A 27,628-nucleotide genomic window follows, 5' to 3' on the forward strand; every position below is an offset into this window, starting at 1 on the left:
AATCAGGTGAACAGAAGGACTTGAGTTCCTGTATGTTGTTGTGACCACACCACGTCTCGTTAACCATAAAGCATACGCCCCCGCCCCTCTTCTTACCAGAAAGATGTTTGTTTCTGTCGGCGCGATGCGTGGAGAAACCAGCTGGCTGCACCGACTCCGATAGCGTCTCTCCAGTGAGCCATGTTTCCGTGAAGCAAAGAACGTTACAGTCTCTGATGTCCCTCTGGAATGCTACCCTTGCTCGGATTTCATCAACCTTGTTGTCAAGAGACTGGACATTGGCGAGAAGTATGCTAGGGAGTGGTGTGCGATGTGCCCGTCTCCGGAGTCTGACCAGAAGACCGCTTCGTTTCCCTCTTTTACGACGTCATTTTTTTGGGTCGCCGGCTCGGATCCATTCCGTTGTCCTGGGTGAAAGGCAGAACACAGGATCCGCTTCGTGAAAGTCATATTCTTGGTCGTACTGATGGTGAGTTGTCGCTGCTCTTATATTCAGTAGTTCTTCTCGACTGTATGTAATGAAACCTAAGATGACCTAGGGTACCAATGTAAGAAATAACACGTAAAAAAACAAAAAACTGCATAGTTTCCTAGGAACGCGAAGCGAGGCGGCCATCTCTGTCGGCGCCGGAAGGTTAATGATGGTGTTGGAGTCGTGTCTGGCCATGCAGTCGTGGGTCAACAGGCAGTACAGGAGGGGACTTGAGCGTGCACCCCTGAGGGGGTCCAGTGTTGAAAAGCAAAGCAGAAAACAACGACATAGTTAAATATTAATGCATTGAAAATGTGTCCTATGTTTTCATCGATTGTAGGGCTGTAGCCACTGAATTCAGTTGAATTGAAAAACCTAAATCACAAAATTTGCCGCTGCCTCTTGCAGCAAGCATTGCCGCGGTGCAATCTTAGATCCTTGGGACGTCCATATACATGATTACGGTAAGTGTTAAGAGGATTCCAGATAGCACTAAACCTCAGTGATGGCGTCAAGTAGTCTCACACAGCTAGTTAGCTGGCTAGCTAGCGAGCACTCGTCATGGAAATGGGGGTGGCGATTGGCGAAATGTGAATTTGGACCAATCCCTATCAAGTGACAATGAACCCATACTTCAAAACGAAGTTATGAACTGTAAACCGATAAATCAGTCAGGCTCTAGATGACATCCTCCGGAAGTCCTCAATTAGAACCATGAGCCTCCTAGGTTTTGTATTAAAGTCAACATACCCAGAGGAGAATGGAAACTAGCTGTCCTCCAGCTTCACAAGTGTGCTACCCTAGAGGGTACTGCTGAGGCTTAATTACAATACGTGTTTTAATCAGTTATTTGGTGACATTAATATATTCAGTATAGTAAAAAGGATACATTTTTAAATGTTGCACTATTTTTATGAAATTCACTGAGTAGATTCGTCCTCCCCTTCCTCCTCTGAGGTAGCTACACCTGCGTCATACGCATCGCATCCCTAAAATGAACTTCAATCACTTTGTATAAATCTCAACATCGGCTCAGCATGAAAATGCATGCAACGCAACACTACAGTTTGAAACCGACCAACAGGCTACTGTTGATTCACTCACTCTCACTCTAGTCACACGTTCTGGAAATGTTGTGAGAGTGCTTTCTAAATATAACTGCAGAGAGAGAGCGGGAGAGAGAGAGCACCTTTCCAGCCGACTAAGGGTTCTCGCTGAGCTCACATACACGGGCATGGCAGGAGAGAGAAGGGTGTGAGGAGAGGAGACCGAGCGCAACTTTGACAAGTCCCAAAATAAAACTTTTAGAGGGAGTTGAAACTTGCTGTGAACGGGAAGACAGTCAAGGCAGCTGCAGCAGAGGATGGAGGTAAACAGAGTTTTGGGGTGTTTTAAAATCGTTTTTTTGTTTGTGTTGAAGAGTTAAGTTGTGGATTTACATATAGAATTATATCTGTGATTCTGTGCTGTCCAGTACAATGTAGTCTATAGCCGACTAAACTCGTAAATGGTAGAGTTGAGTTTCGTCGGCTATGTAGTCTAATAACCTGCGCAAGACATGACACTCTCTGTGTGATCTGTATGGACCAAACTGATAGCATGCAGCTTTAGATGATTCATATGTTTTGAATTACAGAGGAGCATAACAACCAGGCCTGGGCTTAGTTTTAGCCCGTACATTTCACTGAACTAAACTTTGTCATGCATGTTGTCACTTGTCATGACATCTCACTCTCTTTCTCTCATGTTCAAAGTGCCATCAGTGTGTGAGATACTGTCAAGCATATAGCCTAATGACTGAATTTGTATGTATTAAGCCCAGAGTGTCAAATGTTATTCCTGGTTTTTGTTACAACCTTTCAATTTGTGTACAATTAAGACAGACATTTTTAAATGTTGCATTTTTTAAATTGCGATCCCGACACCAATGGTGTCAGCTAGTTTTACTGGGGTCCGAGACATAAAGAAGAAGACATTACTGAAAAAATACAAAACATATTATTAACATGTAATGTGTGTGTGTGCGCACATTGGGGAGAGGCGTTGTGCTGTGAGGTGTTGCTGTATCTGTTTTTTTAAACCAGGTTTGCTCTTCACCTGTGCTATATGAAATAGAAGGGAGGCCATGCAATCATGGCTCTGTATAATACTGTACGTTTCCTTGAATATGTTCTGGACCTGGGGACGGTGAACAAATAGACAACCAGGTGAGGGGAGTTTCTAACTGAACAATTTCCTTAATTGATCAATCAAGTACGAGGGAAGAGCTGGGATTAAGTTTGACACCTCTGCATTAGGCTATGATGAAAGAATGTCACTTGTAGTAGTTGTTAGAATAGAGTTGGAGCATTTTGGAGCAGACATATTGGTTTGAGTTAGATGCATGATGCATGTGGTGGTGGAATGGCAGCCTATCACAGGAAGACTTCCTGGTTTGCTGACCCTATACTGTAGCTGCTTCTCTGCATCGATGTTGTTCAGTACGTTACTCAAACAGGAAATATGACAGGAACACACACCACACACAGAGGAAGTGGTGTAACCGTTGCCTTTGCAACAGGTTTCTACACATGGAGTTGCACAATTCTACACGCTGTAGACATATACATGAGTGGGATGTGAAACGTGACATTGATTGGGCGACTAGTTGTCCAGAGACGAGACGTTAGATCAAGACTGTCTGCATCCCAAATGGCACCCTATTCCCTATTGTCAAAAGTACACTAAATGGGTATATGGTGCCATTTGACAAGTCCAGTCCATGCTAAAGGCATGTTTTATACTCATACACTTGGTCTCCTGCCTTTAAGGATGAGAATTAATTTGTGTGTGTGTACCCCCACGTTCGCCTGGCCTCCGGGCTATGTGATTTCATTATCTGCTGAATGCCAGCAATGTGAGTCCTTCAACTTAGTGTGTATCAACCCCACTTCAACAGCCGTGTGTGTGTGTAGGCCGCTGCTGCCTCAAGTGAGGGCAGATAATGAAGGACAAAGAGATACAAGACAGAGGGGGTTAAAGGGAGAAAAGAAAGAGGGACAGAGGGAAAGTAAGAGAGGAAGGGGAGTAAAGGACTGTAAAGATCTGGGTATGGTCTTACTGAAAGTGTGTGTGTATGTTCGGAGTGTATTTGGGATGCTGTTTGAGCTTAATGTTTAGTCTCTGCCAACACACACACTGGACTCCACCTCATATCCACCACACATAAGCAGATCCAGATGATGATGTCATGAGAGAGAGAGGTGTCTATCTGACAGAATGGAACAGTCAGATTGTAATTTGTGTAATCTGACGGTTCCATTCTATCCGATAGGCCTCTCTCTCTCTCTCTCTCTCTCTGTCTCTCTCTGTCTCTGTTCTCTCTCTCTCTCTGTCTCTCTCTGTCTCTGTTCTCTCTCTCTCTCTCTGTCTGTTCTCTCTCTCTGTATCTCTCTTTCTCTGTTCTCTCTCTCTCTGACTATCTCTCTCTCTGTCTCTGTTCTCTCTCTCTCTCTCTCTCTCTCTCTCTCTCTCTTTCTCTCTGTCTGTCTCTGTTCTCTCTCTCTCTCTCTCGACTTGAAAATCTATGGCAAGACTTGAAAATGGTCGTTGAGCAATGATCAACAACCAATTTGACAAAGCTTGAAGAAATGTTGCACAATCCAGGTGTGGAAAGCTCTGAGGGGTATGAATACTTTCTGAAGGCACTGTATGTGTGAGGATGATGTATACAGGCATATAAATAGGGATCAGATGAGTTATATCTGGATGTTTCTGGAAGGGTGCAACCAATAACGTCTCCCCAGAGCCCACACACATAGTAACATGACTGAGAGCAAAGCAGAGTGTGTATATTATAGAGGAAGAGAGAGATAGAGGGAGGGAGAGGTCCAGCATGGTAAAGTGATTAAGATGTTGTGTTTTTGTTGTGCTGTTGCAGTGTTTACTCTCTCCCTATGGCTGGAGTGCTGCCAAGCCCAGTTAACACACACACACGCTCACACGAAATTAACAACAAGTCTGGAGGGATGGGGCGGGGCTGGGAAGGGAGTGCGTGAGGCTGGCGTGTTTATTTAATGCTGTAAAAGCATCGTAAAAACAGCAGTTCAGGTGTTGAAGCTGTCTGCCATGGTGTGACATCATCTCCCATCATGCACTGTGGAACAGGTGTGTGTCTAGTAATGATGCCAGAAGAAGGCCAGGCAGCACTCACTGGATGCATTGTGCAGTTTGGTTTATATTCTTTTAAAAACAATTTTCACACAGAGTGTACATAAATGTCTGAACTTCCACCTTCAGAGAGTATGTTTGGTTAGACCAGCTATATTGTTATCCCAAGCTCTTCTATAACACACGTTAGTGAGCTAACTTGGAGCATTGTGGAGCATAGTACTGGCAGTGGCAACACTAGGTTTGTGGGTTTAATTCCTTGCATGGGTCCCAAATACTGAGTGTATGTGTTAAATGGACTCATAAACAGGAAGAAAGGTATTTTACTGTAGAAGCAGGCCTGAATGGGACATTGGAACTGTCAACAGCTCTGGTCTCTCTCCCTCTCTCTCTCTCTCTCTCTCTCTCTCCCCTAAACAACGCACCTCAGGGCCATCCCATTTTCCTCATATAAACTTTTACCACCAGAGAAAATTCCATGGGAATAAGTGAAACTGTTGAAGAAATGCCTGGCATCCAATCCATCCTTTCAGGATGTGTCCATAGAGCAGAGCCTGGTGGGGTCTGGGTTTGAGGGTCTGGGTCCAGGTCCGGGGGCCAGGCATCTGGGTCAGGGGACAGGGGGTCTGGGTTTGAGGGTCTGGGTCCAGGTCTAGGTCCGGGGGGCCAGGCATCTGGGTCAGGGGACAGGGGGTCTGGGGCCTAAGTAATATAGTGATGACCCTACTTAGACTTTATTGTTACATATTGCTCACACCTATCCCATCTCTTCAGATTTGTAAACACCACAGAGTAAGGGTTGTGCTCCAGGCAGCAGACTCTCAATCTGTTACTGATATCTCTCATCTTTCTCCCTCTCATTCTTTCTCTCCCTCTCCCTCTCCCTGGTACATCTCTCAGGCCAATGCTTTCTCTCCCTCTCCCTAGTACATCTCTCAGGCCAGTGCTTTCTCTCCCTCTCCCTAGTACATCTCTCAGGACAGGGCTTTCTCTCCCTCTCCCTAGTACATCTCTCAGGCCAGGGCTTTCTCTCCCTCTCCCTAGTACATCTCTCAGGCCAGTGCTTACTCTCCCTCTCCCTAGTACATCTCTCAGGCCAGGGCTTTCTCTACCTCTCCCTAGTACATCTCTCAGGCCAGGGCTTTCTCTCCCTCTCCCTAGTATATCTCTCAAGCCAGTGCTTTCTCTCCCTCTCCCTAGTACATCTCTCAGGCCAGTGCTTTCTTTCCCTCTCCCTAGTACATCTCTCAGGCCAGGGCTTTCTCTCCCTAGTACATCTCTCAGGCCAGGGCTTTCTCTCCCTCTCCCTAGTACATCTCTCAGGACAGGGCTTTCTCTCCCTTTCCCTAGTATATCTCTCAAGCCAGTGCTTTCTCTCTTTCACCAGCCTGTCATTTACCTTATTCACTGCCACTTTATGTAATGTCCTCCAGTCCCAAGTCCCCAGGTTCCCACCCACACACACACAGCCAGACACACGGCTTGCACTCTCTCTCTCTTTCTAAATTCAATTCAATTACATTTGCTATATTGGCATGATGTAACAATGTACATATTTCCAAAGCTTACTTCTGAGATTTCCAATATGAACATAATAAAAATAATAATCAATATTGTCTCTCTCTCTCTCTCTCTCTCTCTCTCTCTCTCTCTCTCTCCTTCCATCTCTCTGTCTTCCCTATTTCTCTCTTCACACTCTCTTGAGTGGGCAGTGGGGATATCTAGAGAGGGAAGTGCTTGTTGACCAGAGCAGGGGAAAACAGCTGAGAGCAGCGGGGAAAGAGAGAGGGATATGACCTCAGCTCTGGATGGAGGGAGGGGAATGGGCTCTATCCCAAATGGCACCATATTCCCTTTATAGTGCACAGATTTTGACCAAGGCCCTTTTGGGACGTAGTCATGATCTAACTAGGTTTTGCCCTAGTGAGAGAGAGAGCAGGATGAGATCATACTTAGACTGTAGAATGAGCCACAGTATATGGCAGAATTACTTACCATAAGACACAGAGTGGTTCTCATCTATCTCTATGTTAGATTTACAGGAGTATTGAGGAAAGCTACAAACTTGCTAGGAAAATTTGGTAGCCCAGACATATGCAGAGAGAGAGCGAGAGAGAGAGAGAGAGAGAGGAGGGGTGGGTGGAGGGAGGGAGGGAGATGGAAAGAGAGAGAGAGCGAGAGAGGGGATTTGTGTGTAACCTGTGTAATCTGACTGTTCCAGAGTTAGAAGGAAAGGGGAGTGGCAAATATAAGTGTGGTGAGGTCACAGGATACAGGGAGACGAGAGGGAGAGAGAGAGAGCATCCATAGACAGACATAATGGCAGACAGGCAAACACATCCAACTGTTTGTTCTATTTCTACACCCATCTCTCGGTTTTCTTTTAATCATGCTCCTCGCTGTATTCCCCCCTATATCCTTCCCTAGCCATTCTGAGGGTGTGAGGTCATTTCCTGTTGTGGAAAATTGGAAAAGTATGAAAATGTATGCACTCACTATTGTAAATCGCTCTGGATTAGAGCGTCTGCTAAATTACTAAAATATAAATGTAAATGTTCTGTTGTGTCAGTATGGTTCTGTATTGGAGAAGTTGTGTTCCAAAAGCCACATTATTCCCTACATTGTGTGCTACTTTGGACCAGGGCAAGATGGCGCCGACAAATAGGGCAGCTCTGCTTCTGGCTCCTAAGCAACTTTGCAGTATTTTCTTGTGTGTTAATTCTTACTCTATTAGCCCAGGATTTTTTTTTGTGTTACTACATAAAGCCGGAAATAACTTTTACGACTTTCCCGAATTGGATCCTTTGTTCGTACCCCCAAGGGCAATTGAACAGATTCCAGAGGCTGATCTCAAACACTGCTAGCGGAGAAGAGGTAGTCGGAGTGGACTTCTAGTCCGACTCAGGAGGTGTGCACACCACCCACTGCTTCCGAGTATATTACTCGCTAATGTTCAGTCTCTGAATGTAGACAAGCTTAGGGCAAGAGAGACATCAGGGATTGTAACGTACTCTGTTTCATGGAAACATGGCTCTCTCCGGATATATTGTCTTTGTCTTTACAGCCAGCTGGGTTCTCAGTACAATGCACAAACAGGAATAAAGAACTCTCCGGGAAAAAGTGAGGCAGGGTGTATGTTTTATGATTAACTACTCATGGTGTGATTGTGATAACATACAGAAACTCAAGTCTTTTTGTTCACTCAACCTAGAATACATCAAAATCAAATGCCGACAGTATTACCTCCCAAGAGAATACTCTTTGATTATAGTAACAGCTGTGTATATTCCCCCTCAAACTGACACCACAACAGCCCTCAAAGAACTTCACTGGACTTTATGCAAAATGGAAACCACATATCCTGAGACAACATTTATTGTAGCTGGGGATTTTAACAAAGCAAATTTGAGAAAAACGCTACCGAAGTTCTACCAACACATTGACTGTAGCACTCAATCTGAGATAACATGGGACCACTGCTAATCAACTTTTCTAAATGCCTACAAGGCCCTCCCTGCCCTTCTGCTAATCCGACAGAGATGGCCGCCTCGCTTCGCGTTCCTAGGAAACTATGCAGTTTTTAGTTTTTTTACGTGTTATTTCTTACATTAGTACCCCAGGTCATCTTAGGTTTCATTACATACAGTCGAGAAGAACTACTGAATATAAGATCAGCATCAACTCACCATCAGTACGACCAAGAATATGTTTTTCCCGACGCGGATCCTGTGTTCTGCCTTACAAACAGGACAACGGAGTGGATCCTATGCAGCGACCCAAAAAAACGACTCCGAAAGAGAGGGAAACGAGGCGGTCTACTGGTCAGACTCCGGAGACGGGCACAGCGCGCACCACTCCCTAGCATTCTTCTTGCCAATGTCCAGTCTCTTGACAACAAGGTTGATGAAATCCGAGCAAGGGTAGCATTCCAGAGGGACATCAGAGACTGTAACGTTCTTTGCTTCACGGAAACGTGGCTTACTGGAGAGACGCAATCCGAAGCGGTGCAGCCAACAGGTTTCTCCACGCATCGCGCAGACAGGAAAAAACATCTTTCTGGTAAAAAGAGGGGCGGGGGCGTATGCCTTATGACTAACGTGACATGGTGCGATGAAAGAAACATACAGGAACTCAAATCCTTCTGTTCACCTGATTTAGAATTCCTCACAATCAAATGTAGACCGCATTATCTACCAAGAGAATTCTCTTCGATTATAATCACAGCCGTATATATCCCCCCCCAAGCAGACACATCGATGGCTCTGAACGAACTTTATTTAACTCTCTGCAAACTGGAAACAATTTATCCGGAGGCTGCATTCATTGTAGCTGGGGATTTTAACAAGGCTAATCTGAAAACAAGACTCCCCAAATTTTATCAGCATATCGATTGCGCAACCAGGGGAGGAAAGACCTTGGACCATTGTTACTCTAACTTCCGCGACGCATATAAGGCCCTGCCCCGCCCCCCTTTCGGAAAAGCTGACCACGACTCCATTTTGTTGATCCCTGCCTACAGACAGAAACTAAAACAAGAGGCTCCCACGCTGAGGTCTGTCCAACGCTGGTCCGACCAAGCTGACTCCACACTCCAAGACTGCTTCCATCACGTGGACTGGGAGATGTTTCGTATTGCGTCAGATAACAACATTGACGAATACGCTGATTCGGTGTGCGAGTTCATTAGAACGTGCGTTGAAGATGTCGTTCCCATAGCAACGATTAAAACATTCCCTAACCAGAAACCGTGGATTGATGGCAGCATTCGTGTGAAACTGAAAGCGCGAACCACTGCTTTTAATCAGGGCAAGGTGTCTGGTAACATGACCGAATACAAACAGTGCAGCTATTCCCTCCGCAAGGCTATCAAACAAGCTAAGCGCCAGTACAGAGACAAAGTAGAATCTCAATTCAACGGCTCAGACACAAGAGGCATGTGGCAGGGTCTACAGTCAATCACGGACTACAGGAAGAAACCCAGCCCAGTCACGGACCAGGATGTCTTGCTCCCAGGCAGACTAAATAACTTTTTTGCCCGCTTTGAGGACAATACAGTGCCACTGACACGGGCTGCAACGAAAACATGCGGTCTCTCCTTCACTGCAGCCGAGGTGAGTAAGACATTTAAACGTGTTAACCCTCGCAAGGCTGCAGGCCCAGATGGCATCCCCAGCCGCGCCCTCAGAGCATGCGCAGACCAGCTGGCCGGTGTGTTTACGGACATATTCAATCAATCCCTATACCAGTCTGCTGTTCCCACATGCTTCAAGAGGGCCACCATTGTTCCTGTTCCCAAGAAAGCTAAGGTAACTGAGCTAAATGACTACCGCCCCGTAGCACTCACATCCGTCATCATGAAGTGCTTTGAGAGACTAGTCAAGGACCATATCACCTCCACCCTACCTGACACCCTAGACCCACTCCAATTTGCTTACCGCCCAAATAGGTCCACAGACGATGCAATCTCAACCACACTGCACACTGCCCTAACCCATCTGGACAAGAGGAATACCTATGTGAGAATGCTGTTCATCGACTACAGCTCGGCATTCAACACCATAGTACCCTCCAAGCTCGTCATCAAGCTCGAGACCCTGGGTCTCGACCCCGCCCTGTGCAACTGGGTACTGGACTTCCTGACGGGCCGCCCCCAGGTGGTGAGGGTAGGCAACAACATCTCCTCCCCGCTGATCCTCAACACTGGGGCCCCACAAGGTTGCGTTCTGAGCCCTCTCCTGTACTCCCTGTTCACCCACGACTGCGTGGCCACGCACGCCTCCAACTCAATCATCAAGTTTGCGGACGACACAACAGTGGTAGGCTTGATTACCAACAACGATGAGACGGCCTACAGGGAGGAGGTGAGGGCCCTCGGAGTGTGGTGTCAGGAAAACAACCTCACACTCAACGTCAACAAAACTAAGGAGATGATTGTGGACTTCAGGAAACAGCAGAGGGAACACCCCCCTATCCACATCGATGGAACAGTAGTGGAGAGGGTAGCAAGTTTTAAGTTCCTCGGCATACACATCACAGACAAACTGAATTGGTCCACTCACACAGACAGCATCGTGAAGAAGGCGCAGCAGCGCCTCTTCAACCTCAGGAGGCTGAAGAAATTCGGCTTGTCACCAAAAGCACTCACAAACTTCTACAGATGCACAATCGAGAGCATCCTGGCGGGCTGTATCACCGCCTGGTATGGCAACTGCACCGCCCTCAACCGTAAGGCTCTCCAGAGGGTAGTGAGGTCTGCACAACGCATCACCGGGGGCAAACTACCTGCCCTCCAGGACACCTACACCACCCGATGTCACAGGAAGGCCATAAAGATCATCAAGGACATCAACCACCCGAGCCACTGCCTGTTCACCCCGCTATCATCCAGAAGGCGAGGTCAGTACAGGTGCATCAAAGCTGGGACCGAGAGACTGAAAAACAGCTTCTATCTCAAGGCCATCAGACTGTTAAACATCCACCACTAACACTGAGTGGCTGCTGCCAACACACTGACACTGACTCAACTCCAGCCACTTTAATAATGGGAATTGATGGGAAATGATGTAAATATATCACTAGCCGCTTTAAACAATGCTACCTTATATAAATGTTACTTACCCTACATTATTCATCTCATACGCATACGTATATACTGTACTCTATATCATCGACGGTATCCTTATGTAATACATGTATCACTAGCCACTTTATACTATACTATGCCACTTTGTTTACATACTCATCTCATTTGTACATACTGTACCCGATACCATCTACTGTATCTTGCCTATGCTGCTCTGTACCATCACTCATTCATATATCCTTATGTACATATTCTTTATCCCCTTACACTGTGTACAAGACAGTAGTTTTGGAATTGTTAGTTAGATTACTTGTTATTACTGCATTGTCGGAACTAGAAGCACAAGCATTTCGCTACACTCGCATTAACATCTGCTAACCATGTGTATGTGACAAATAAAATTTGATTTGGATTTGATTTGATCATGACTCCAATGTGCTCCTTCCTATTGGCAGAAACTAAAACAGGAAGTACCCGTGCTAAGGAATATTCAACGCTGGTCTGACCAATCAGAATCCACGCTTCAAGATTGTTTTGATCACGTGGGATATGTTCCTGTTAGCCTCTGATAATAACATTGATGAATACACAGACTCTTAAAACCTACCCTAACCAGAAACCGTGTATAGATGGCAGCATTCGTGCAAAACTGAAAGTGCGAACCACCACCTTTAACTATGGCAAGGTGACTGGGAATATGGCCGTGTAGTTATTCCCTCCGTAAGACAATCAAACAGGCAAAACATCACATACATCTTGTGTCTGAGCGGTTCAATTGCGACTCCACTGTCTCTATACTGACGTTGCGGACACCGACGTCTTGCCTCCGGACAAGCTAGAACACCTTCGCCCACTTTGAGGATAACACAGTACCACTGACGTGGCCTGCTACCAAGGACTGTGGCCTCTCCTTCCCCGTGGCCAATGTGAGTTAGACATTTAAGCGTGTTAACCCTTGCAAGGCTGCCGGCCCAGGCGGCATCCCTAGCCGCATACTCAGAGCATGGGCAGACTAGCTGGCTGGAGTGTTTACGGACATATTCAATCTATCCCTATCCCAGTCTACTGTCCCCACTTGTTTCAAGATGTCCACCATTGTTCCTGTACCCAATAAAGCATACCTTGCATTTGCATATCTCCTCAATAGGTCCAAAGACGATGCAATCGCCATCACACTGCCCTAACCCATCTGGACAAGAGGAATACCTATGTAAGAATGCTGTTCATTGACTACAGCTCAGCATTCAACACCATAGTACCCTCAACGCTCATCATTAAGCTCTGGACCCTGGGTCTGAACCCTGCCCTGTGCAACTGGGTCCTGGTAGGAAACAACACCTCCACTTCGCTGATCCGCAACACAGTGGCCCCACAAAGGTGGATGCTCAGTCCCTTCTGTACTCCCTAGTTCACACATGACTGGATGGCCACGCACGCCTCCAACTCAATTTTGCAGACGACACAACAGTAATAGGACTGATTACCAACAAGGATGAGACAGCCTACAGGGAGGAGGTGAGAGCCCTGGGAGTGTGGTACCAGGAAAGTAACCTTTCACTCAATGTCGACAAAACAAAGGAGCTGATCGTGGACTTCGGGAAACAGCAGAGGGAGCACGCCCCTATCCACATCGACGGGACTGCAGTGGACAAGATGGAAAACTTAAAGTTCCTCAGCGTGCACATCGCTGACAAACTGAAATGGTCCACCCACAAAGACAGCGTGGTGAAAAAGGCGCAACATAAATAATTAACCTAAAAGCCTCACAAACATTTACAGATGCACAATTGAGAGCTTTGTGTCGGGCTGCATCACCGCCTGGTACGGCAACTGCTCCGCCCACAACCGTACGGCTCTCCAGAGGATAGTGAGGTCTGCCCAACTTATCACCGTGGGCAAACTACCTGCCCTCCAGAACACCTACACCACCCGATGTCACAGGAAGGCCAAAAAGATCATCAAGGACAACAACCACCCGAGCCACTGCCTGTTCACCCCGCTATCATCCAGAAGGCGAGGTCAGTACAGGTGCATCAAAGCTGGGACATAGAGACTGAAAAACAGCTTTTATCTCAAGGCCATCAGACTGTTAAACAGCCATCACCAGGCGGCTTCCACCCGGTTCCGTAACCCTGCACCTTAGAGGCTGCTGCCCCGTTTACAGATACTTGAAATCACTGGCCATTTTAATAATGGAACACTAGTCACTTTAATATTGTTTACATATTTTTGCTTTACTCATCTCATATGTATATACTGTATTCTATTCTACTGTATTTTATTCTATACCACTCCAACATTGCTCATCCTAATACTAATATATTCCTTAAATCCATTATTTTACTTTTAGGTTTGTGTGTAGTTGTGAATGGTTCGATATTACTGCACTGTTGGAGCTAGAAACACAAGCATTTCGCTACATGCACAATAACATCTGCTAAACGTGTATGTGACCAATAACATTTGATTTGAACATTTATTGAATAGGGTGCCATTTGGGAAGCATTCCCAGCTTCCCCCAAATCAATGACCTCACCTCGTCTCTTTGTGTGTCAGCAGCCATTTACTTTGTGTGTGTGGACTAAGCCATATTGTACTTCCTGTGTTTCAGGAGGACGCCCCGCCTAAGAAGTCAGTGGCGGAGCTGGCTGGAAAGTTCAAAGCTCATGCCCCTCCCTTCCCCACGGGAACTGACGGGGTGAGGTCATTATAACTTCCTTTTCTCTATCTCTCTTTTTTCTCTCTTTTCTCTTCTATTCTTTCACACTCAGATAGATAGATAGATAGATAGTACTGAAGCAGCTACACGTGTTAAAACGCCGATAAGTGAAACAGGAAGTTACACACAGGAAGTGGTTCTATGAATATCTGTGTGTAACGATTTTCGTTGGTGGAAGGAGAGGAGGACCAAAGTGCAGCGTGGTACGTGCCCATAATACTTTTAATCCCGAATGAATACACGAACAAAAACAACAAAACGATAAACGAACAGTTCTGACAGGTGCAACAAAAACTAACCAGAAAATAATCACCTACAACTAACAGTGGGAAAACAGGCTACCTAAGTATGGCTCTCAATCAGAGACAATGATAGACTGCTGCCTCTGATTGAGAACCATACCAGGCCAAACACATAGAAAAAGAAAACCTAGACCTACAACATAGAATACCCACCCACATCACACCCTGACCAAACTAAAAATAGAAACCTACAAAGCAGTCTACGGTCAGGGCGTGACACTGTGCTTCTGGGTGAACACAGTGTCAGCCCTGCTTTAAAACACACAACCACATTCATTGATGTATTGATGGGCACTGTAATGTGTCAATATAATAATTTTAGCTCCTCATTTATGTTTTTTACGTGTTTAGTTCTGACCAAATAGATCTTAAACACACACTCAGTTGTAAACATTAATTCATGAAATGTATAGTACCAGTCAAAAGTTTGGACACACTTACTCATTCAAGGGGTTTTCTTAATTTTTACTATTTTCTACATTCCGAAAAATGTCAAGTCTTTTAAAGTTTCTTCAAGTGCAGTCACAAAAACCATCAAGTGCTATGATGATACTCTCATGAGGACCGCCGTTGGAAAGGAAGACCCTGAGTTACCTCTGCTGCAGAGGATAAGTTCATTAGTGTTACCAGCCCAAATAAATGCTTCACATAGTTCAAGTAACAGACACATCTCAACATCAACTGTTTAGAGGAGACTGCGTGAATCAGGTCTTCATGGTCGAATTGCTGCAAAGAAACTAAAGTACACCAATAATAATAAGAGACTTCCTTGGACCAAGAAACACAAGCAAAGGACATTAGACCGGTGGAAATCTGTCCTTTGGTCTGATGAGTCCAAATGTGAGATTTTTGCTTCCAACCGCCGTGTCTTTGTGAGACACAGAGTATGTGAACAGATGATCTCTGCATGTGTGGTTCCCACTGTGAAGCATGGAGGAGAGGTGTGATGGTGTGGGTGGTGGTGCTTTGCTTTGCTGGTGACACTGTCAATGATTTATTTAAAATTCAAGGCACACTTAACCAGCATGGCTACTGATTCAGAGGGGTTGGGTTAAATGCAGAAGACACATTTCCGTTGAGTACATTCAGTTCCCTTTACCACGGCATGCTGCAGTGATACGCCATCCTATGTGGTTTGCGCTTAGTGGGACTATCATTTGTTTTTCAACAGGACAATGACCCAACACACCTTCAGGTTGTGTAAGGGCTATTTGACCAAGAAGGAGAGTGATGGAGTGCTGTATCAGATGACCTGGCCTCCACAATCACACAACCTCAACCCAATTGAGATGGTTTGGGATGATTTGGACCGCAGAGTGAAGGAAAAGCAGCCAACAAGTGCTCAGCATATGTGGGAACTCCTTCAAGACTGTTGGAAAGCATTCCTCATGAAGCTGGTTAAGAGAATATCTAGAGTGTGCAAAGCTGTCATCAATGCAAAGGATGGCTACTTTGAGGAATCTCAAATATAAAATATATTTTGATTTGTTTAACACTTTTTTGGTTACTACATGATTCCATATGTTATTTCATAGTTTTGATGTCTTCACTATTATTCTACAATGTAGAAAATAGTACAAATAAAGAAAAACCCTTGAATGAGTAGGTGTTCTAAAACTGATCATTTATGTGTAATGCTGTTTCTTATCGACATATTTTGTTCTGACGTGCTGCACAGTTCTTGTACTTTGGTGTGTTCGTTGATGTCAGCATGCCATGTGTGTGTATGTGGAGTGTGTTTGTTTGTCAGTGTTCATGTATGGGTTGTGGTTGCTGTGTTGTCAGTCGGTGTACTGCATTTGTGCTGTGTGCCTCTGAGTCATGTCAGTGACAGTACACTATGATCGTTTTTTGTCTATCTCTAAAATGAACGTTTGTGTTGTTGGTCAGTGGCATGTGTGAGTGAGTGTTGTAGTATCAGATGTGTATGTCTGCATGTCTGTAGCGCCCTGTGTTCTAGTTGTGTTGTTCTGTTATGTTGACGTTCCAGTGTTGTGTGTATGTTATGTTGTTAGTAGGCCCATTGTGTTCATGGCACAGTGTTGGTTTAGTAGCCTCTGGTCTTGTGTCTCTTGATCTGTGTGTGTGTGTGTTAGTGTTATGTGATTACTATGTGTAATAGTATTATGGCTGTTGGTATAGTAACACCCTTGGTGTTGGCTTCTCTTCCAGAGTAATAAGCCTGTTAGGAGACGCCCCCCTCGAACCCTACAGCTCCCCAAGACCACAGCACAGGGACAGGTGGACGAGGAGGTGAGAGGAGTGTGTGAGTGTTTGAGGGGACTGTTTGACAATTGTGTGTTGTACAGTTGTACACCCATGTCCCTTTTGATGTCTGTGTGTACATGTGTGTGTGAGGGGTAGTGCTGTGTGTTGTACAGTTCTATAATGCCATGTCCCGTTTGATGTCTGTGTGTACATGTGTGTGTGAGGGGTAGTGCTGTGTGTTGTACAGTTCTATAATGCCATGTCCCATTTGATGTCTGTGTACATGTGTGTGTGAGGGGTAGTGCTGTGTGTTGTACAGTTCTATAATGCCATGTCCCTTTTGATGTCTGTGTGTAGGACATCCGATTATGATTTTTCAATACCGATACCGATTATTGGAGGACCAAAAAAGCCAATACCGATTAAATCGGCCGATTGTCATTATTACAAAAAAAAATGTTCAATTACAACATGTTATGGCTTTCTTCCGATGAAGGAGAGGCGGACCAAAATGCAGCGTGGTTATTTCGATACATGTTTAATAAAAGATAAACATGAACAATACAAAACAATAAACGTAACGTGAAAACCTAAACAGCCTTATCTGGTGCAAACAAACACTGAGACAGGAACAATCACCCACGAAACACTCAAAGAATATGGCTGCCTAAATATGGTTCCCAATCAGAGACAACGATAAACACCTGCCTCTCCTGGCTGACTGGCGGCTCTGGCTGCTCCATGCTGACTGGCGGCTCTGGCGGCTCCATGCAGACTGGCGGCTCTGGCGGCTCCTTGCAGACTGGCAGCTCTGGCGGCTCCTTGCAGACTGGCAGCTCCTTGCATGCTGGCAGCTCCTTGCAGACTGGCAGCTCCTTGCAGACTGGCAGCTCTGGCGGCTCCTTGCAGACTGGCAGCTCTGGCGGCTCCTTGCAGACTGGCAGCTCTGGCGGCTCCTTGCAGACTGGCAGCTCTGGCGGCTCCTTGCAGACTGGCAGCTCTGGCGGCTCCTTGCAGACTGGCAGCTCCTTGCAGACTGGCAGCTCCTTGCAGACTGGCAGCTCTGGCGGCTCCTTGCGGACTGGCAGCTCTGGCGGCTCCTTGCGGACTGGCAGCTCTGGCGGCTCCTTGCGGACTGGCAGCTCTGGCGGCTCCTTCCAGACTGGCAGCTCTGGCGGCTCCTTCCAGACTGGCAGCTCTGGCGGATCCTTCCAGACTGGCAGCTCTGGCGGATCCTTCCAGACTGGCAGCTCTGGCTTTTTCTTGCAGACTGGCAGCTCTGGCTGCTCCTTGCAGACTGGCAGCTCTGGCTGCTCCTTGCAGACTGGCAGCTCTGGCTGCTCCTTGCAGACTGGCAGCTCTAGCAGCGCTGGACAGACGGGAGACTCCGGCAGCGCTGTAGAGGAGGAAGGCTCTGACAGCGCTGGACAGGCGGGAGACTCCGGCAGCGCTGGAGAGGAGGAAGGCTCTGGCAGCGCTGGACAAGCGAAGCGCACTGAAGGCCTGGTGCGTGGTGCTGGCACTGGTGGTACTGGGCCAAGGACACGCACAGGAAGCCTGGTGTGGGGAGCTGCCACCGGAGGGCTGGTGCGTGGAGGTGGTACTGGATAGACCGGACCGTGCAGGCGCACTGGAGCTCTTGAGCACCGAGCCTGCCCAACCTTACCTGGTTGAATACTCCCGGTCGCCCTGCCAGTGCGGCGAGGTGGAATAGCCCGCACTGGGCTATGCAGACGAACCGGGGTCACCGTGCGCAAGGCTGGGGCCATGTAAGCCGGCCCAAGGAGACGCACTGGAGACCAGATGCGTAGAGCCGGCTTCATGACACTTGGCTCGATGCTTACTCTAGCCCGGCCGATATGAGGAGCTGGTATGTACTGCACCGGGCTATGCACCCGCACTGGAGACATTGTGCGCTCCACAGCATAACACGGTGCCTGCCCGATCTCTCTAGCCCCCCGGTAAGCACAGGAAGTTGGCGCAGGTCTCCTACCTGGCGTCGTCATACTCCCTGTGTGCTCCCCCCCAAGACATTTTTGGGGCTGACTCTCGGGCTTCCATCCACGCCACCGTGTTCGTCTCTCCAACTCCATTCTCCTATAACCCTCTTCACACTGCTCCAGCGAATCCCAGGCGGGCTCCGGCACTCTCCCTGGGTCGACCGCCCACCTGTCTATTTCCTCCCAAGTCGTATAATCCAGACTTCGTTGCTCCTGCTGCCTGTCACCACGCCGCTTGGTCCTGTTGTGGTGGGTGATTCTGTTACGGCTTTCTTCCGATGAAGGAGAGGCGGACCAAAATGCAGCGTGGTTATTTCGATACATGTTTAATAAAAGATAAACATGAACAATACAAAACAATAAACATAACGTGAAAAGGCTGTTTAGGTTATCTGGTGCAAACAAACACTGAGACAGGAACAATCACCCAAGAAACACTCAAAGAATATGGCTGCCTAAATATGGTTCCCAATCAGAGACAACGATAAACACCTGCCTCTGATTGAGAACCACTCCAGGCAACCATAGACTTTTCTAGACAACCCTACTAACCACAATCCCATTACCTACAACAAACCCCTAGACAAAACACACCACATAAAATAACCCATGTCACACCCTGGCCTGATCAAAATAATAACGAAAACACAAAATACTAAGACCAGGGCGTGACACAACAATACTGAATTAACACTTATTTTAACTTAATATAAAACAGCAATAAAATCAATTTAGCCTCAAATAAATAATGAAACATGTTCAATTTGGTTTAATGCAAAAACAAAGTGTTGGAGAAGAAAGTAATATGTGCCATGTAAAAAGCTAACGTTTAAGTTCCTTGCTCAGAACATGAGAACATATGAAAGTTGGTGGTTCCTTTTAACATGAGACTTCAATTTTCCAAGGTAAGAGGTTTTAGGTTGTAGTTAATATAGTATTTATAAGACTATTTCTCTCTATACCATTTGTATTTCATATACCTTTGACTATTGGATGTTCTTATAGGCACTATAGTATTGCCAGTGTAACAGTATAGCTTCCGTCCCCCTCCTCGCCCCTACCTGGGCTCGAATCAGGAACACATCGACAACAGCCACACTCGAAGCATCGTTACCCATCGCTCCACAAAAGCCGCGGCCCTTGCAGCGCAAGGGGAATAACTACTCCAAATCTAAAAGCGAGTGATGTTTGAAACAGTATTAGCGCACATCCAGCTAACTAGCTAGCCATTTCACATTGGTTACACCAGCCATTAGGCTGATAGGCTTGAAGTCATAAACAGCGTTGTGCTTGCGAAGAGCTGCTGGCAAAACGCACGGAAGTGCTGTTTGAATGAATGATTACGGGCCTGCTGCTGCTCAGTCAGACTGCTCTATCAAATCATTGACTTAATTATAACATAATAACACACAGAAATACGAGCCTTTGGTCATTAATATGATCGAATCCGGAAACTATCATTTCGAAAACAAAACGTTTATTATTTCAGTGAAATACGGAACCGTTTGTTATTTTATCTAACGGGTGGCATCCCTAAGTCTAAATATTCTTGTTACATTGCGCAACCTTCAATGTATGTCATAATTACGTAGAATTCTGGCAAATTAGTTCGCAATGAGCCAGGCAGCCCAAACTGTTGCATATACCCTGAATTCCGATTAATCGGTCGACCTCTAGTGTGAGGGGCTGTGTGTTGTCTAGTTCTATGTACATCATCTGTATCTAGAGTTGACCCTAAACCTGGTATCTAATACAGGCGGAGATAAAGTTAATATCTAGGACGAAACAGAGAAGCATGCAGTGATGCAGTGATGCAGTGTGTGTGTGTGTGTGTGTGTGTGTGTGTGTGTGTGTGTATTTCTCACCTGTGTTTCAGAAACCCATCTCCCCGTCTCTGCATCCTGCCAAAACCAAAAGGAACTCTGCTCTTATTGAGAAACTGCAGGTGAGCATGGTGTGTGTGTGAGTACTGGTCTGCATCTGTGTGCGTGTTGATTTTGGAGAGTGATATGCTCTTGTTGTACCATACAGTTATGTGAAGAGCATTCAAGGCCCCTGTTGTATGTCAGTGAGCTGTGTAGGTGCATGCAGAGAGAGAAGGGAGGTCAGATGGAGAGGATCAGTTACAGTCTCACAGGTTGATAATAAGAGAGAGCAGCCATTTCCTGACTGAGTGTCTCACACTTCAACATCCAGTCAGTGTCACTGAGGACAGCCCACACAAAATGCCTGCTGTGCTCTCTGAATCTTAGGTACATCTTAGTATGTAATAACATTGCAATAACTATCTCTCTCCCTGTCTTTCTCTCTCTCTTTCTTCTTTGCTCTCTCTCTCCCTCTCTCCCCACCCTCTCTCTCTCTCCCCACCATCTCTCTCTCTCTCTCCACCCTCTCTCTCTCTCCCCACCCCCTCTCTCTCTCCCTCTCTCCCCACCCTCTCTCTCTCTCCCTACCTTCTCTCTCTCCCTCTCTCCCCACCCTCTCTCCCTCTCTCCCCACCCTCTCTCCCTCTCCCTCTCTCCCCACCCTCTCTCCCTCTCTCCCCACCCTCTCTCTCTCTCCCTCTCTCCCCACCCCCTCCCTCTCTCCCCACCCTCTCTCTCTCTCCCTCTCTCCTCACCCTCTCTCTCCCTCTCTCCCCACCCTCTCACTCTCTCCCCACCCTCTCTCTCTCTCCCTCTCTCCCCACCTTCTCTCTCTCTCCCTCTCTCCCCACCCTCTCTCTCTCACCCTCTCTCCCTCTCTCCCCACCCTCTCCCTCTCTCCCCACCCTCTCTCTCTCTCCCTCTCTCCCCACCCCCTCTCTCTCTCTCCCCCACCCTCTCTTTCTCTCCCTCTCTCCTCACCCTCTCTCTCTCTCTCCCCACCCTCTCTTTCTCTCCCTCTCTCCTCACCCTCTCTCTCTCTCTCTCTCCCCAACCTCTCTCTCTCTCTCCAGGCTAACCTGGCTTTATCCCCTTGTTCCCTTCTACCCTCTCCTAAGAGCCCTGGGCTGAGACTGTTGCCCCCCTCCTTCACCCCCACCTCCACCTGCTCCCCCATCCCTCCTGTTACTGCAGTAACCCCCACCTCCCCAGTCAGCAGGGCACCCCTCCCTCGGTCGCTGAGCGAGGAAGAGACACCTGCCACCTTTGAGGTCCCAGCCACACCCACCGACGGATCCCTACTGCCCAGTATCAACAAGGTCTGCTAAGTGTGTGTGTGTTTTTGGTTTTACTATCCTTGTAGGGATCAGAAGTCCTCACAAGGATAGTAAAACAAGGAACATTCAACAAGTGGTAAAATTTTAGGGCGGCAGGTAGCCTAGTGGTTAGAGCCAGTAACCGAAAGGTTGCTGGTTCGAATACCTTAGCAGACAAGGCAAAAAAATCAGGTTGATGTACCGTTGAGCAAGGCACTTAACCCTAATTTGCTCCGTACTACCATGGCTGACCCTGTAAAAGATCACGCTTCGCTGTACCCATCTTGTGTATGTGACAATAAAATACACACACATACAGCACCAATCAAAAGTTTGGGCAATCCTCTGATCAGTTGGTGTCTGTTACTTGAACTCTGTGAAGCATTTATTTGGGCTGCAAACTAAGGTGCAGTTAAAACCTAATGAATTTATCCTCTGCAGCAGAGGTAACTCTGGGTCTTCCTTTCCTGTGGCGGTGCTCATGAGAGCCAGTTTCATCATAGCGCTTGATGGTTTTTGTGACTGCACTTGAAGAAAGTTCTTGAAATGTTCCGGATTGACTGAACTTCATGTCTTAAAGTAGTGATGGACTGTCATTTCTCTTTGCTTATTTGAGCTGTTCTTGTTAATTGAAATGCATTCCAGGTGACTACCTCATGAAGCTGGTTGAGAGAATGCCAGCACTGTGCAAAGTTGTCATCAAGGCAATGGATGGCTACTTTAAAGAATCTAAAATCTAAAATATATTTGGATTTGTTTAACACTTTTTTGTCTACTACATGATTCCATGTGTTATTTCATAGTTTTGAAGTCTTCACTATTGTAAAATAGTAAAAATGAAGAAAAAGCCTTGAATGAGTAGGTGTAACCATACTTTTGACCGGTACTATGTGTGTGTGTGTATATATATATATATATATATATATATATATATATATATATATATATAATTATTTTTTTATAAAAAAAATATATATATATATTCATTGTTTTGCCAGTCCCCACAAGGAAGAATGCTATTTTAGTGTTAAGGGTTGTGTTTAGTGTTGCAATTAGGGTTACAATTAGGGTTTGGGGTTAGGTTAAGAGGTTAGGTTTGGGTTAGGGAAATTAGGATTTGGATTGAAATAATTTTTTGGGTCCCTTCATGGTTAGTAAAACAAATGTGTGTGTGTGTGTGTGTGTGTGTGTGTGTAAGTGCACACACGTGTGTGTGTGTGTGCCAGGGTGTGTGTGTGTTATACCTTTAAGCCTGTGTGTTTGTCAGCATGTGTATTATGTCATATCCTGTGTCATACCTGTTCTTAATGGTCTGTGTCCCTGCCTCTCCAGGGAAGAGCCCGCCTCTCCATCCGGCGACGCCCACCTTCGAGACGCCACAGGAAGTCCAGCGGAGAGGAAGGAGACGGGGTGACGGGTGAAGAGATGCCCCTAACTACACCCGACGACCCTGAGGCCAAAGTTGGGGAGGAAGAGAAAGGAGAGGGGGAGGAGGTGTTTGAGAAGGAAGTGGAAGAGAAGGATGGCGAAAGAGCAGACACCACTATGTATACCAAAGAAAAGATAGAGACAGGCTCCTCTACCCCTGCTAACTCACAGCAACAGATTGCCAAAACAGACAGATCAACTACAGACCCTGACCCACTGGAAAAGACAAAGTCAGAGAAAACGCTGGAGAGACAGACAGGAGAGGAGAGACAGGAGGACAGGCAGACAGCAGAGGAGAGACCGACAGGAGAGGAGGCAACAGGGTCTAGAGGAGAAGAGGTGAAAGATTGTGGTCAGGGGTGTGGAGGAGAAGAAAAGGAGAAGGGGAGGGAGACTTGTTCAGTGGAGGAGTCATCTACAGAGAGAGAGAAAGAAGAGGGGGAAGAGCTGGCCTGCAAAGAAAAGGAGGGAGAGAGAGATACAGACTGCAACGAAGAGAAGGTGAGGAAGGTGTTCGTTCACGTTCAGGGGCTCTATTCAATCCGATTGAATAGAGCCCCAAGATATTGATGGTAGATATTTCACGAACCAAGATCACTGAACTATTTATAGTGGAAGTCGGAAGTTTACATACACTTAGGTTGGAGTCATTAAAACTAGTTTTTTAACCAAATTTCTTGTTAACAAACTATAGTTTTGGCAAGTCGGTTAGGACATCTACTTTGTGCATGACACAAGTAATTTTTCCAACAATTGTTTATAGACAGATTATTTCACTTATAATTCACTGTATCACAATTCTAGTGGGTCAGAAGTTTACATACACTGTGACTTTAAACAGCTTGGAAAATTCCAGAAAATGATGTCATGGCTCAGAAGACCTCAGAAAAAAAATTGTAGACCTCCACAAGTCTGGTTCATCCTTGGGGGCAATTTCCAAACACCTGAAGGTACCACATTAATCTTTACAAACAATAGTATGCAAGTATAAACACCATGGGACCACGCAGCCGTCATACCGCTCAGAAAGGAGACGCGTTCTGTCTTCTGAAGATAACGTACTTTGCTGTGCGAAAAGTGAAAATCAATACCATAAGATGCTGGAGGAAACAGGTGCAAAAGTATCTATATCCACAGTAAAACGAGTCCTATATCGACATAACCTGAAAGGACACTCAGCAAGGAATAAGCCACTGCTTCAAAACCGCCATAAAAAAGCCAGACTATGGTTTGCAACTGCACATGGGGACAAAGATCGTACTTTTGGAGAAATGTCCTCTGGTCTGATGAAACAAATATAGAACTGTTTGGCCTTAATGACCATCGTTATGTTTGTTGGAAAAAGTGGGAGGCTTGCAAGCTGAAGAACACCATCCCAACCGTGAAGCACCGGGGTGGCAGCATCATGTTGTGGGGGTGCTTTGCTGCAGGAGGGACTGGTGCACTTCACAAAATAAATAGCATCATGAGGCAGGAAAATTCTGTGGATATATTGAAGCAACATCTCAAGACATCAGTCAGGAAGTTAAGGAAGTTGCTTGGTCGCAAATGGGTCTTCCAAATGGACAATGACCCCAATCAATCTTCCAAAGTTGTGGCAAAATGACAACAAAGTCAAGGTATTGGAGTGGCAATCGCAAAGCCCTGACCTCAATCCTATAGAACATTTGTTGGCAGAACTGAAAAAGCGTGTGTGAGCAAGGAGGCCTACAAACCTGACTCAGTTACACCAGCTCTGTCAGGAGGAATGGGCCAAAATTCACCCAACCCGAAACGTTTGACCCAAGTTAAACAATTTAAAGGCTATGCTACCAAATACTAATTGAGTGTTTGTAAACTTCTGACCCACTGGGAATGTGATGAAATAAATAAAAACTGAAATAAATCATTCTCCCGACTATTATTCTGACATTTCACATTCTTAAAATAAACTTCTGATCGATCCTAACTGACCTAAGACAGGGAATTAGTGTTTAAAACTGAGTTTGAATATATTTGGCTAAGGTGTATGTAAACTTCCCCCTTCAACTGTATCTAAGGACATCTATGGACGTTTCCTAAAAACTCTGAAACAACTCTATTCAACATCAAGTCACCTCCTGTTATCCTTTACCATCCCCATGCACAGAATATAATCTGTTTGCTGATAACACAACAACTGTTATTATCTTTAAGAAATGACTTGTATTATACCGGCCTTAAGCTGACCTCTAACAGTCATGTGTGTGTGTGTTGCTATCTTTCCACCTCTCAGGAGAACACCAAGCTCTGATGGGCCGTAACCGCACCATGCCCCTGCCTTACAGAGTGGGAGAGCCCCATAGTGTGCACTAACTCCCCTCATCCCATAGCACATAGTGTAGTGGAAAAGGCGAGACTAGTATGGACTGCAGACTATGCCACTGGATGGACTCCCTTTAGTCCTCTGCATCTGGAAGGTCCTACACTCTGGTTCCATCCCAAATGGCACACTATGCCCAATATAGTGCAGTACGTTTGACCAGGTTCAATAGGCCTCTGGTCTAAAGTAGTGCATTATATAGGGAATAGGGTGTCATTTGGAACATAACTATGCACATTTTTGGACATGTTTCTTGTAAATTCTTATTTGGTGTCAGCCTGTGACTTTGTTATCTTTGGGCAGATTAATGCAAGGGATTTGCCTGTACAGCTTTCCCCAAAACATTTTATGACAAGACCTGGTAAATTATAACATTTTCCACAAAATACACAACATGCAGATTAGTAAAAACAACTGATTTCTAGAAAACGTTAGGCTATTTGATTTAAACTGGTGTTGAGAACAACGCAAAAAGGTCAAAAAACATGCACCCAGGGGGGGCCCCACCGAGTTTGGGAATCCCTGGTCTAGATAAATCAATTAGATAAATCAATTAGATAAATCAATTAGATAAATCAATTAGATAAATCAATTAATGTCCCATTTTTGTTTTTTGTTTTCAGTTCATCTCTGTTTTGATATTTTGTTACAATTAGGCTGGGGAAATGTTAGTTAAGTTGAAGTGAGTGCTAATGATCATCTTTAGTCTAGTTTGCTCACATATTAACTGATCAGAACATTTCGCTAGCATTTTATACAAGTGAATTTTGCTCTTCAGCCTGTCCTACTCTGATAATCAATCGTGTCTTACTCCTGACCAAAGGCCTGTGACTTGTCTGATAATCAATCAATGTGATTTTGTTTCACTGAATCTCTGTCTGTATATTTGGTTAATTGATCTCTGGCTGGACAAGTGGAAGTGGTAGATCATCTATTCGTTTGCTCATCTATCCCTGACTAGAAACATTTAGCATGCAATAATGTAGCCTAAATCAAAATGATTATTTATCTATGGACTCACGTACTGTAGTAGCCTTATATAGAGCCTAGGCAATTTTCCTATTGTCCCAATCCCACTGAAATCAAAAATCCTGACTCCTGTCTTGCATGAACATTCCTAACTTTATTCTGTAATCCTGTAGTCTAATAATGTAGTCTGGTATTGCTGCCGATGTGAGAGCTTCAGTAGAGAATGTGTGATCAACAAATGGTAGGCCGATGAGGGTAGATATGGAAATATTTTTTAAACAGTTGGTCTCCGTTAAGATACCTTGATATTTAAACACTTTCCTCTCTTCATCTCGCTGTTGTTCATGGGCTGATCTGCTATCTGTATAATCATCAACTAGATTTAGCAAAATAGTCATTAATTGGAGGTAATCTAGCAAATTTAGCAACTTTGGACTTTTGTTTGGGCTCCCGAGTGGTACAGTGGTCTAAGACACTCCATCTCAGTGCAAGAGATGGACCTGGTTTGAATCCAGGCTGTATCACATCTGGCTGTGATTGGGAGTCCCATAGGGCGGTGCACAATTGGCCCAGCATTGTTCGGGGTAGGCTGTCATTGTAAATAATATTTTGTTCTTAAACTGTCTTGCCTAGTTCAATAAAGGTTCAATTTGAACAAAAAATATAAAAAAATGACCGCCTTTTACAAACTTTGTGTGATTCGACAACGCTAAAGCCTACTCTGGGCGCACTCTGTGTGTCGTGAGCACGCTCTGGGTCTTATTGGACAAGTTCAGGTAGGTCTCTCCCCATTTCGGTCTGTTTGCTTCTTTTGCATCATTTCAAATGGGTGTTAAAATCGAATCAAATCAAATGTTATTTGTCAAATTAGCCGAATACAACAGGTGCAGCTAGAACTTACAATGAAATTCTTACTTATAAGCCCTTGACCAACAATGCAGTTTTTAGAAAAATGCCTAAAGAAAAATAAGAAATAAATAATTAAAGAGCAGCAGTAAAATAACAATAGCGAGGCTATATACAGGGGGTACCGGGACAAAATCAATGTGCAGGGGCACCGGTTAGTCGAAGTAATTGAGGTAATATATGCATGTAGGTAGAGTTATTAAAGTGATATATGCATAGATAATAACAGAGTAGCCGCAGTGTAAAAGGGGGGGGGGGGGGGGGGTAATGCAAATAGTCTGAGGACTCTTGATGGTGCAGCTGTAGAACCTTTTAAGAATCTGAGGACCCATGCCAAATCTTTTCAGTCTCCTGAGGGGGAATAGGTTTT

At 45.6% G+C, this 27,628-nt stretch overlaps 1 protein-coding gene across 2 annotated transcripts; it reads left to right on the forward strand.

The window, feature by feature from the left end:
* Positions 1-1,457: 1,457 nt before the first annotated feature.
* Positions 1,458-27,330, forward strand: LOC139368318 (capZ-interacting protein-like). Of its 2 annotated transcripts, XM_071107072.1 has the most exons (7): positions 1,458-1,841; positions 13,816-13,902; positions 16,398-16,478; positions 20,310-20,378; positions 21,372-21,617; positions 22,947-23,543; positions 25,297-27,330. In XM_071107072.1, exons 1-7 carry the CDS (start codon positions 1,836-1,838, stop codon positions 25,312-25,314), a joined length of 1,104 nt encoding a protein of 367 aa, XP_070963173.1. In that variant the 5' UTR covers positions 1,458-1,835; the 3' UTR covers positions 25,315-27,330. The 2 variants fall into 2 exon arrangements, with proteins under 2 accessions (XP_070963173.1, XP_070963181.1); XM_071107080.1 differs by lacking the exon at positions 16,398-16,478 and having other exon boundaries at positions 1,697-1,841.
* Positions 27,331-27,628: the final 298 nt, after the last annotated feature.

The sequence above is a fragment of the Oncorhynchus clarkii genome, chromosome 2 (assembly GCF_045791955.1).
Source record: "Oncorhynchus clarkii lewisi isolate Uvic-CL-2024 chromosome 2, UVic_Ocla_1.0, whole genome shotgun sequence".
Taxonomy (NCBI): Eukaryota; Metazoa; Chordata; class Actinopteri; order Salmoniformes; family Salmonidae; genus Oncorhynchus; species Oncorhynchus clarkii.